This window comes from Pogona vitticeps, chromosome 4 (assembly GCF_051106095.1).
Source record: "Pogona vitticeps strain Pit_001003342236 chromosome 4, PviZW2.1, whole genome shotgun sequence".
Taxonomy (NCBI): domain Eukaryota; kingdom Metazoa; phylum Chordata; class Lepidosauria; order Squamata; family Agamidae; genus Pogona; species Pogona vitticeps.
Window position 1 is genome coordinate 214,698,166 of NC_135786.1, and position 13,149 is coordinate 214,711,314.

General features: G+C 38.7%; 1 protein-coding gene across 5 annotated transcripts in view; it reads left to right on the forward strand.

The window, feature by feature from the left end:
- The first annotated feature begins 738 nt into the window (after positions 1-738).
- The window catches only part of VPS13B (vacuolar protein sorting 13 homolog B), a 495,255-nt gene continuing 482,844 nt past the window's right edge, over positions 739-13,149 (forward strand). For all 5 annotated transcript variants that reach the window (XR_012086959.2, XM_020785369.3, XM_020785367.3 and 2 more), the window contains exons 1-3: positions 739-894; positions 2,860-3,026; positions 9,475-9,618. Coding sequence is in view for 4 of the 5 variants with exons in the window: in XM_020785369.3 (XP_020641028.3) it covers positions 2,880-3,026; positions 9,475-9,618 (291 nt within the window). In the remaining variant the exon portion in view is untranslated. The remainder of the gene's footprint in view (positions 895-2,859; positions 3,027-9,474; positions 9,619-13,149) is intronic.

Here is a 13,149-nt window from a genome sequence, read left to right on the forward strand (position 1 = left end):
GGGGAAGAAGGGGGAGATGAAGTGGATGAAATGGGGAGCACACTTTTATTTGATTCTTTTTGTTCCAACTCTGTATTCACAGCCTTTCTTCCTCAGATTCTTTGAGAGACAAACTTCCCCTCTTCCAGATCTAGGTTAAAAGCTAGTAGAACAGGCTATTCTGTTGAAATATAAAAGACAAACTCAAGAGTACAAAATGGATTAGGGAAGCTTTCCTTTTTCATAAATCAACAGTTCACGCACCCCCTTACTCTTCCATTAAATGGAAGAATCTTTCAAATAGGGAGGAAGCTTAAGCGTGTCTTAAAACATCCACACTCGAGACGCTCCTCGCACAGCTGTGTTAGGACACAATACAGGAAAGGATACACAGATGCATGCATTTCCTGAAGACCGAGGATATGCAAGACACAGGAAACAATTACCAGTTGTTCTACCTGTGTATGGTTCCTTAAGACACCTATCCCCGCTTTAAAAAATAATCATATGCCTGCTTGCTAACAAAAAGTCCTCTCCCAGCCCGCATGTTGTTTCCGGTCTCAAACATGTAGGACAAGGATTTCGAGGAGCAAAGCACAACCCCGCCTCCCTTTCCCAAGCCGGCCTCCGGCGCTAGTTTCCGCCGGACGGTGTTACCGCCAAACGTGTCCGCCACAGCTAAGGGGGTCCGTTTAGGCGGAAACACCAGCCCGTGGTGGAACCCGGAACCGCCTTAGCAGCTGTTGGAAGTTTCCACCCCTCCTGGCCCTCGGTGAGGAAGGGCTTTTTGGCCGTTGGGTAGGAGGCGCCGAGGGACGGCGGAGAGCGGGCGCCGAGGGTAGCGGGGGCCAGAGCCAGAACAGCCGCTGCCATGGAGGGTGGAGGAGCCCAGTGAGGAAGGGGACGCCGGAGTAGGTGCGTGTAGTAGCCCCTCAAGGGAGAAGAGGGGCTGGGGAAGATTGGACCCGTTCGCGACACAGGGAAAAGGGATGGAAGTGCTCGGGGGTGGGAGTGAGTGGGGGCGGAGTAAAAACTGACGCCGGTTCCGTGACAGGGTTTTGGAAACACGTTGTGGGACCTGGCGGCGGGAGGAATTGGGGTAAAAAAAATATATGGGGCCAAAGTGGTCCGGGTAGAAGCGAAGTTGCTCGCTTCTTGTGGACGGTTGTGGCCGTGCCCTCTTCTCGGTGGGATCTCTTTCTGACTTCGCAGCTCACGGGGCAACTCGTGCTGAAAAGTTACCTGACTGCCCCCCCACCCCCAGGCTTCCTCTTGCCGGACGGTGTGTTTCTAAGGATAGGTGGCTGACTTCAATAAAGACGCTGGTATAAGGGTATGGGTGGTGTTTCAAAGCTCACTATAGACTTGCTCATCTGTTTCATGTGCTGGCTTTCAGGACTGAGACTTGAGGGAACTTACGATGTAGTTTTTTTTTTTTTTAAGTATTGCTACACTTCAATAAATATAAACATATAATTAAACCCTTGATAATGTTAAAACAAAATTAAAGTCAGAACTCTTAAAATATCTGTTAAGATGTAAGTCATAAGTACACGGCACTAAAAAGACAACAACACAAGAAGCTCAACCCACCTTTTCTGAGTCCACTTGCCAAAAATTTACCAGAATAACAAGGTCTTGCCTGGAAGGGACGGCAAGAAAGGGCTTATCTTAGCCTTCTTTGGCCTGAAGTTCTGAAACTCGGAGTTGCTTCAGAGAAGGCTGTCTCTGGTGTTGCTGCCTTGGAGGATGATGGGACTGAGAGAATAGCATCTCCTGCTGTTCTAAAAGCCAGCAAGGCTTGTAAAGAGAATGGTTGCAGTACACATCACCCTTCATAGCAAAAATCTAAAAGTCTTTTTAGTCCTTTACTTTCATTGCCTCTTAGTACATTATTCAACTGACTAGATTGATTTTTATTTGTTGACAACTACCTAAATCTTACAATGTCTGGTTTATAAGTGGGCATCAGTACTGATGCATGTTCAGGTTATAATGTACAGTTCACGTGTAATAGTGGAATCACTATTAGTCTGTGCTATAAATCTAAGTGATATTAAAGTGGAAAAGTATTTAAGTTCATGTAGAGTCCATTTCTCTGCAGATATATTTGTGTAAAGCTACTAGCCCTAAGGTAAAGGTTCCCCTTGACATTTAGTCCAGTCGTGTCCAACTCTAGGGTGCAGTGCTCATCCCCGTTTCCAAGCCATAGAGCCAGCGTTTGTCCATAGACAGTTTCCGTGGTCATGTGGCCAGTGTGACTAGACACGGAACGCTGTTACCTTCCCACTGAGGTAGTACTTATTTATCTACTTGCATTTTTATATGCTTTCAAACTGCAAGGTTGGCAGGACCTGGAACAAGCGACAGGAGCTCACTCCGTAATGTGGATTTGATCTTATGACTGCTGATCTTCTGACCTTGCAGCACAGAGGCTTCTGTGATTTAAACTGCAGTGACACCACGTCCCTGCTAGACCTAAACCCAGTTCCTAATCCCAATGAGTATTGGCGATTTACAAGTGTCAGTTTACAATGCAAGGGTTCATTTAGTGGGTCGACTTTCTTTGGTATGAGGAATTGATTGTAGGCTGCTGAGTTTCATTATGCTTAGTCCATTATAGCTTGATTCTGTCCATGCTCACTAGGAAAAATGTACATTTGGTTAAGATTGCAATGCCATAGTTGCTTGCCAAAGCGTAGGTGACAGTGAGCTCAGTGATACTCCTTAGGAGACATATAAATGACTGCACAACTGGGCTTTAAAGTAGACATATATTTCAGGCTCCTGTGATAAATCCAAGATTTAGATAGGCAGTTGGGCTAAGTGTGTTCTAAAACATGTATTTTCTGTACTAATTAAATATGCAATTTTTTAAAGGTTCTGTCAGCAAAGGCACAATGCTCGAGTCATATGTGACTCCTATTCTAATGAGCTATGTGAATCGCTATATTAAGAACTTGAAGCCTTCTGATCTACAGCTATCACTCTGGGGCGGAGATGTGGTTCTCAGCAAACTTGAACTAAAGCTTGATGTACTTGAACAGGTATGTTATCATTCCATCTATTTTATGCCTTAACCAGATAGTTAAATTCATGTAAAATTCCTAGAGTGAGTTGTTCTGAATTCTTATTACTATCAGGCGAATGACATACATGATTATTATAACTAAGACTAGCATGCCAGTAATAAAATATGAGTTTATGATGTGAATGGTGCTTTATTTGTCTGCCATGTATTATATACTGATTCATTAAAATGGCTTCTGTCTTTCTGTTATGTTTTTGCATTTTGGCCTGGAGCTTTAGCTTAGAAACTTCCATAGTTCTGTCTCAGGCCAGAAAGTATATTGAATTCTGCACTGGTGAAATTTTTCCATAGGTGTCAAACAAGTTTTATTTATGCCTTGTTTATATGGAAGAAACATTAGATCTTGGCAGAAAATAATTCCATGCATATTTATCCTAATTGCTGAGTTCAGGTGAGAGCTTCATGAGGAATTCTTCTACATATAACATGTTCCGTCCTGAACACTTGTGATACTGCCATGGATCTAAATGAAACACAGATCTGTATTCTTACTTTGGTCTGAGATAGTTAACTATCTTTGTTATAGGAGAATGTTATCGATCTTTTGTTGTTGTTTATTATATTGGTTGCACTGCAACAAATTGTGCAGAATGCCACACTTCATTTTCTTCTTGATAATTTTTAAGTGAAACACAGAGGTACAGGTATGATACCTGTACAAATGTGCATGTATGTGTTGCTGGATATCTGCCAGGGTTACTTTCTCTAATTCCACAAGAAGATACTTGAGTCACAGGGAGGAAAAGGATGTTCTAGCATTCCTATACAATTTAATTTAATTTAATTTGCTAAATTGGTTTGTTTTAATAACAAATATGTGCTGAAAGTCACCATATCTTCTTGTGGCCTTGGGAAAAATAACTTTGGTTGAGGTTCAGTAAAGTATACTTATGTGGAGGAATTAAACTTGTACCTGTGGATTGTTTTGGTGTATGAGTATTATGCCTTAAATGACTAGTTGCTCAGTTTACACTGTTACTTCAGGTGTTAAAAGGAAACAGTTGCATGAATACGAAGAAATCGAAGGATGATAGCATCTTTGCTTTTCCTCCTGTAGCCTTCTTTGTACATGCTTTCTTGTTCTCTGCTGTCTTCTGCATTTGGATGGAGGAGTTTGGAAGTTTATACGTCATACAGTTTTGTGTAGCTTATAGTGATGAACAGTAGTTAATTGTCACTATGGTCAGTCTTTAACATACAAAGTTCAAATTATAGATTGTGAAACTAGAAGCTTCTGAAACGACTGACTACATTAGAAGGAATGAGGAGAGCAAATGTGTGTGAGTCCGAGGCTTGCTGCAACTTGTATGCATTGTATATATTACACCAAACTATCATTTAGCATACTTTGCAGCTGTGGCCAGCCATCAACATCCTACTTTATATCTCCTTCATTTGGGTGATAAGTGGGCAAACGGCTGGAGCTGTTGATATTTAATATTAAGTATTAAAAATCAACTTTAAAAAATACTTTTTATTAAAAATCAACTTTTTAAAATACTATTAAAAATCAACTAATTTTTACTAAGTATTAAAAATTAATATGTCTAAGTGTCAGTTATATGCCATAGTAAAACACTGAAGTATTTCTAGGCATGATACAATAGTGGTGTGACTTGTATAGTGAAACATGGACTCCACTCCATTGTCTTTCTCTATTGATTCTGGTCTCCTCTTTTCTTTCAGTGTTTTTCCATCCTCGTTTCCTTTCTGTTACTGAGTTAGGTGACAGTCTTATGCACACTTAACATTGGAGAAAACCCTATTGAAAATTACTGAAGTCACTTCAGACATCAAGGAAATAGCTTTTGTAGTTGTCATTTACAATATACAGACTTGCTTTGGAATACTTTTCCTGTATATGTATCTATGTACTATTAGTCTATGTACCGTGTTCCACCAAAGTAAGACAGGGTCTTATATTAATGGTCTTATATATTAGCCGCCTAGAGTGGATGAGTAGTCCAGATAGGCGGGGTATAAATTAAATAAAATAAAATAAATAAATAAATAAATAAATAAATAAATAAAGTTTGCTCCAAAAATGCATTAGGACTTATTTTCTGTTTTTTTTTTCATGTAAAACAATCTACATTTATTCAAATACAGTCATGTCATCTTCTGGTTGCTGCACAATGGTGGAGGGGCGGGGCTTTACTTAACTGGGTCTTATTTTGGGGTAGGGCTTATATTATGAGCATCAACATACTAGGGCTTATTTTCAAGTTAATTTTTATTTTAAGGGAAACAGAGTATATCTCAATATTTTATGGGATTAATGTTTGAGAAGGTTTTCTGATTTCATTTGAATTAATAGCTGAAAACAAAGTTTACAGACACCACAACTGTGTCGTGAGCCAAATTACAAAATATTACAGTGAATCTGTCATCGTGATTGGGTTCATTAAAGATTTGAAGCAGCTCCTCTCTTTTGGCGGGAAATGACAACTGAGCCTCCTTTGAAATATTAATAGATTTATTTGGTTTAACATTTGGTGATTTCACAGCAACTTCTATGGGTTCAAAACAAGTGAGATTTGGCAACTGTCCAAAGTGTGAAGACAAGAACTTCGTCTGTAAATTGGCAAGGTTCATTGAGGGCCTGGCTCAAAACGTTCCCGGTTGGTGGGTTTCCTCATTGGAGCATTCCGAACTTCGCAAATTGTCCCGCAACAAAGGTGTCTTGCCCAATCTCCCTCCGATGATGGTTGGCTGAAAGATTGGTCTGGTCACATCACCTTCCTCAAGTGACCTGGTCCCCACAGAAAGACCACAACTGTCCATTTTAGTACCTCTGTCAGTTCCCTTTTCCTTTGAAGTTGGGGTCAGGAAGTAATCCTCCTACCTTCAAATTATGGGCACCTTCTAATAGCCCGCACGCTCTTTCATATCTGTGTTCGCCTTTCTCTCTCTCTACTTTTCTCCTCTTTCATTCTCTCTCCCTGAGTATACTAAACTATCGCCTCCCACTTTGATCTCCTATATCCTCTTCCCACATAGGCAAGATTAACTCCTCTCCCCCTTTCTTTCTCCCTCTTCTACCAAACAGATTTCAATCTTCTCTTCTTTCCCTTTTGATTCCTTTCCTCTCTCTTCTTCCACACTCAGTTCCTCACTTTCTATTATCTTTCTTCTCTCTCTCTTTCTCTGTCTCGCTCTGACATCTCTAGTCGAAGGGACGGCTCACTCTCTTCTTTTTCTTTTTGGTCTACCACTCATTCACAGTCATACTACAAACTGACTTTGAATCTAGCATAAACTGCACAAGATGATTGTCATATGATGTGTAAGGGGTAAGGGGGAGACTAATTTTTGAAGAATGTTCTGCATTCTGCTATAAATATTTTAAAATAGAATAGGAAGAATAAGTACCAGAATTTCCAAAATACTTACTGAACACATTTCCACTCTTGAAGATGATATTTACTAGGCTGCATCTATTTCAACTTGTTTGTATTAAAAGGAATGTAAACATCAGTTCTGTGCCGCGTCAATACCTACTTTAAGATATCAAGTGACATTAGTAATTTCTTCTTTACAAACATGCATGCTTACCTGGTAAGGTTTGAAAAAGAAATCAGTTTTTATACATACAAAGAATTACGTCTCAGATGTCAATATTCTGTTGGTGTTGCTCTCTTGGTATGTTGGAAGTGATGTAATTGACACCAGATTTAACTACCTGTCATTAGATTGCAGCTAATTCAACATTACTGGCTTAATTTCAAGTTGTATGTGACATGTACACAGTGGCCAAAATCCTGTTGCTTAACATAGTAAATTGCATTAGAGTAGGCTACAGATTTGGTAAGTCAACTCTTCCATAAGATTCAAATTGGCCTACTCTAACTGCAACTTACTATACTAAAGTATATACTAAATTCAATGGGATCTGCTGTGCCACAATTTATATACGAGATATATTCTCATGTAAGTGTGTGCAGGATTTCAGGATATAAGGGGGAAAAAGAATGGGCATGCAAAAAGGGCATTTGATATACTGCTGAATCTTATAAGTGCTAACTTTGGCATACCCATTTATATACAAAGATGACAATGTATTTAAAATATTTTTACCCTGCCTTTCTCTTAAGAAAGGATCCAAGGTGGCTTACATCATTAAAGCGCAATAGTAAAGCTAAACACAGTGATTAATTTAAATATTAAATAAATTAATAACATTAAAAATGTTAGGTAAAGCATTACTAAAACAGATTGAGAAGCAACAAAATGCAGACCATGTATTTAAAAACCTCTCCTAGATAGTCTGTCACTATGGAAAAGGCTGCATGAAGAGAAGGACAGCAGTGATGGGGCCAGCCTAGCCTTCTGTGGGAGGGATTTCCAGAGTCTGAGAGCAGCAGGACAGAAGGAACTCTCCCGTGTCCCTACTATGCATGCATGTGGGGAGGGAGGGACAGAGAGAAAGGCCTTCCCTGATGATCTTAACACAAGAGCAGGCTCATTGAAGGAGATATTGACCTAGAGCTTGGACCCAAGCCATTTTGGGCTTCATAGGTTAAAAACAGCACTTTTAATTGAACTCAGAAATGGATCAGGAGCCACTTGAGCTGCTGTAACAGGGGTGGGTGGGCTTTGAGATCCTTGTAACCAGCCCCACTTAACAATCTGGTTGCAGCCTTTTGGGCCCCTTGTAATTTCTGAGCACTTTCCAAAGGAAGCCCCACTTAGAGTGCATTACATTAACTTAGCTGGGATGTAGCAAAGGCATGTGTCACTATGGCCAGGTCAGACCTTTCTAGGATATCACTGTGTTAGTTGTATGTAAAGTTAATGGGCAAAATTCTGATTGCATAAATTTGGACCAGCAATTGTATTTTTTAATTGTTTTATCTTTTTATTGTAATTTTATTGTATTTTAATTGTTGTAAGCGGCCCAGAGACCTTTGGGTAGAGTGGGTGGAATATTAAATAAATAAATAAATAAATAACCTGGATTGGGCACTGAAAATATTTAGTTTAAACTACAGAAAAAACCTCTTATCCCCACCTTAGTGTTCTAAGGTTCCGTAGGGTTTCCTTTTGCCTTGAGGTAGCTTTTGGGCCTTGAGTTGGTGGAGGGGGGGGAGGCTTTAATAGCAAAGAATCACCACTGGTGGTAGCAGTCTGGCAGTTTGTTTTGTTTAAATTTTACAGACTTCTCCCATCCAGCGTCTGGGTGGGAGAACTCTTTAAAACTTAATTTAGATGTGGTGGGAGTGTAAATTGATTCAGAAATTTTGGAAATTGATTTTTAAGGAAATATGTAATATATTTGGAAAAGATATCAAACTTAATTCTAAAACTGCTTTGCTGTCAATTTTTGATAAGATAGAACTTGAGTATTGCTCAAAGGAATTGATTTCTAATTTTATGACAAATGCTAGAATATTAATAGCTAGATTCTGGAAAGCTAAAAATGATATTAAATTAGAAGACTGGTACAGTGGTGCCTCGCTTAACGAGCACCTCGTATAGCGACGAATCCGCATAGCGATCCCTTTTCCGGGATCTAATGCGGAGGCATCGCGTCGGCCTCTATGGCAGAAACTTGCATAGCGAAGATCGGTAAGCATTTCGCTTACCGACCGGCGCTTTTGCGACTCGCGGATCAGCTGTTCGGCGGGTCCAAAATGGCTGCCGGAACAGCCGAAATGGCCGCACGCCCTCCCCTCGCTTACCGAGGGCGCGAAAATGGCTGCCGGCTATGGGAACACTTTGTTAAACGGTGAGTTTTCTGCCGATTTGGAACGCATTAAACGATGTTTAATGCATTCCAATGGCTTTTTTTGTTCCGTTTAACTAAGTATTCACATAGCGAAGATTAATCCGGAACGGATTAACCTCGCTATGCGAGGCACCACTGTATAATGAAGTATGGGACATTGCATTAAATGATAAATTGACTACTGAACTTAAGATGAAAAGAGGGGAAATAAGTTTAAATATTTTTATGCTGTTTGGGGTAGATTTATTGAATTTGTATTAGTGAAAGGAATGGGGAAAGCCTCTAAGCAACAATCAATACAATTTTGGAAAGGAGGTTTGTAATAAAAATATTGCTCCAAAGGGTCCTGTGGGTATGGGGGGTGCACTGTTTTTTTAGATTGTATTAGTAAGTATTTTGTATTCTTTTTTGATCCCAGAGTCTTTTTGTTTGTTTCTTTTTTTTCTTTTGTGATGACAATTGTTGCTAAATTAGTTTAAGTCTGTCTCATTTAATCCGTTAAATTATGGTCTTGGTAGGATCCAACTGTTTGCACTCAATGAAAAAAAAAAGAACAACGTAGGAAACTGCTAATGTTTTAACAGAAAAAAACAATTAAAATTTTATGATTTTTTTAATGTACCCCAGCAGTGTACTTTGCTTGGTAGCTGTCATTGATGCAACCTTTGTTTCCTAGGAGCTGAAATTACCATTTACATTTTTAAGTGGACACATTCATGAATTGCGTATCCATGTGCCATGGACAAAGCTTGGTTCCGAGCCAGTTGTAATCACAATCAATACAATGGAGTGCATCTTGAATCTAAAAGATGGAGCCCAGGTAAAAACAAACAAACAAGAGAAAAGACATGTGTACTCTCTAAGAATGCAGCGTGAGCTGAATGGATTTTACAGTAATTTAAATTGTTAGGTGCATTTTCTAAACTGTACTTGGTGCTATTCACCTTATTTTTATAAATGTCCTTGAAGTCTTTCTATTGCTGTGAAATTGTGATTGGCAGTTCAGTTTGTCAAATGCATTTTTTTTTATTAAGCAAGACATTTATCTTGGGAATATATTTGTTTAGTTTTCTACCAGGGAAGATACTGAATCTGTTTGTTGGAGTTTAGTATTTTCATGTTTGAAAGATGAAAAAAGTGATAGAAGTGATTTCTCTCTTTTAATCTTGTTGCGGCAACGGCTTTTGTACTGGTATCCTAATTGCATTTGCTTGTTTTACCTCTCTTCCTTGTCACAAAACTAAGTTTCTTTTGCCTGTAATCCTGAGTTCTTAATTTCTGTGCAACTCCAGTGTTGCATGCTGCCAGGGAATGGGAGAAAATAAGAGTTGTCCAATAACTGATTTCTAGGAACTTGAACAATCTCAAGTTTTTGTTTCTGTTAGCGGCAACAATTAGCAAACTGCTTAGGGGGATATTTGGATATGCAAAATGCTAATATTGCCTGTGCAGGCGCTTCCTGTCAACCATGGTAAGAAAAACAAAAAATGTGTTTGCTTAGAGTCAGTATACTTCTGAAAAGTTAAATGCTGAGGATAGACCATTTGCAGGCCGGGAGAGGGATCGGCAAATATATGGCTTAGATATGGGCAGAATTGGCACTTTTAATTTCTCTTGGTTTCTGTATCAGGTTGTTTTACCCTCAAAAAAATCTGTAGAGAAATTAGCAATTTTGTGTGTGTACTTTTGCTTAAAGATGCAATATTTATCTAAAAGTGTGGTCTAAAGAGCTGCATTGCAAAATGTAGAGAAGTTTGAATACTACTGCCTTCATGTTCACATATTGATTTAGAATATATGTGTTTGTATCGATATGGAGGTTGAATAGAATTTTTCTCACAATTAAAAGAGCTGTTGTCCCTAGGCCCTGCTTTTACACATTCCAAAAACATTTGCTCACCTTTTTTGGACAAGATAGAGATAGGTAACTTACACAAGAACATGTTCTTGAATACTTGAATATTTGATAACACAGCATTTGTTGTTGAAAAGGTAAAATTTAGCGCAGAGAGTTGCCCAGAACTGTAAACTGAGGTAGGATTTAAGTTCTAACAAGCAACTTGAATGAATAAGTCCCCAAAATTAATGATCCTGAGCAAGGCTCCCTCTAAGCCAGTCACACGTGCGACTGTGCCTCCTTCTGTGCCACTCTCTTCCATCTCCACGCAGCAATCGCGTTTGGTTCCGGTCGCAACGGCACCCTGAATGTGCAGGGGAGGCACACGCACACACAGGGGTGAAGTTGTGTGAGAGACAGGCAGAGCCTTTCTCCTTAACAAAAGAAGCAAGGTGACTTGCATCATTAAAAGACAACATTTAAAGCTAAAATAATAAGTATACAAATACAAAAAAGGATCAAACAAATGCCACTCTGAGAAATGGTAAACACAAGCAATACTAAAAACATATTCAAAGCAGTTACGCATAACAATTCCATTTAGAAATCCTACTCAGGCACCAGTCACTGAGGGAAGGCTTGTCTGAAGAGAAAGGTCTTTGCCTGCTTGTGGAAGGACATCAGAGATGAGGCCAGTCTGGCCTCCTGTGGGATGGAGTTCAAAAGTCTAGGAGCGGTAACTGAGAAGGCCCTCACCTGTGTCCCCACCAAATGCACCTGTCAAGGTGCTAGGACTGAACAAAAGGCCTCTCCTTAATACCCTAGCAAGCTTATAATGGGAGATACAGTCTTTGAGATAGCTTGGACCCAATCTCTTTAGGGTTTTGTCGGTTAGAACCACCATTTTGAATTGTTTAAATATTTATATATTTTCTTGGCATGCCTTCCTTGGCTCCCTGTTAGTTTCCAAGCTGAATTTAAGGTGCTGGTAATAACGTCTAAAGCCCTTAATGATTTAGGAACTTTATATTTGACAGAATGTGTCCCTCAGAATATAGCTACCCATCCCACATGCTTCTCCAATCCTTGATGTTAAGAATTGTAACACCTATTGGAGGCTCAAAAAAGCCACCATGAGGAACCAAGCTTTCTTGGTTGTGAGCCCTTTTCTCTGGAACAGGTTTCCTACAGAGGTTTGCCAGGCACCTTTCCTCTCAACTAATTAAGGCTGACTTATCCAAAGCTGCATTATATTGGTGTGAATATTGTCCTGGAATGTTCAAATGGAATGCAGTTTGTGTATTGTTATTTAAAAATAGTTTTAGCTAGTGAAAAGGTTTAATTGTATTATTTTTCATTTTTTGTGTACAGTATATTATATAGTGGTATGTTTTTATTAGATATTTCCCAGAGAGTGGCAACACTAATGGGATGGTATAGAAATGAAAGCTAACAAATATTGAATTATCTTTATATATCAAAGACACTGAAATCTGAATTATCTTTATATATCAAAGACACTGAGTCTACCAGATCAATATTAAACTGTTTATGTTGAAACATTGTGTTACATAAATCTTTTATTGAATTGTATATATTTATATTATAGTTTGCATTCTAGTTAGAAAATTCACAAAATAATATAAAAATATGTATTTGTTTTTTAAAAATATTTTCATCTCACCTTTCTCCTTAAAAAGAACCCAAGGTGGCTTCTCCTTGAGCACATCCTTTTTGCTTTTTAACTTTGTTTTAACAAAGTGCAAAGGTTCAGTCAGAACTAACAAATAGTGAGTGCTTCTCTTATTGTTTAATATACGGTATTTAAAAGTTTTTATACCACCTCGCTTCTTAAAAGGACCCAAGGTGGCTTAGTAGCATTTTCCATTATTGAAAGATTATTTGACTAGAAGGATCTGCAGGGCCACTTCAAATGAGTCATACTTTCTAAATTGGCTTATTTCCTGTGGGAGATCCACAATATCAGGGCATTTTTTTTAAAAAAAAAGCCCCCCCCCCAAGATGTTGCCATTAATGTTGTGCTGGAAATACATTGTTATTCCTTAATCTGAGTATGTGGGAAGTTATCCTTTACATTTTCTGGACCCAGGCCATAAAGGCCTTCAGAGTTAGTATCATCATCTTGAATTTGGCTGGAGCAAATGAATTGCTGACAGATGCAATGCTGATAAACCTAGGCAAATCTGCATTCTTCTTTACTTGATTACACCATTTATTCTTCAGTTTTTGTTGTTTATTGAAATGGAGGTTTAACTGTGTTACTCTGTAACAGGAAAACCATCTTGAAAACTATTGGGATTACTTTACCCAAGGTTGTTCACAACACTTAAGAAAAAAATTTAAAACAGCTATAGGTACAGTAAATTATATTATTGAAAGCACATTAGAATGTTGAAAAATAAAGCTGCAGAAAAATCATTAAAACATGTTTTTTAAAAAAATCTAGAGTACAGCTCCCTCATTAATACCATTTTCTTAGCAACCAGTTATTTA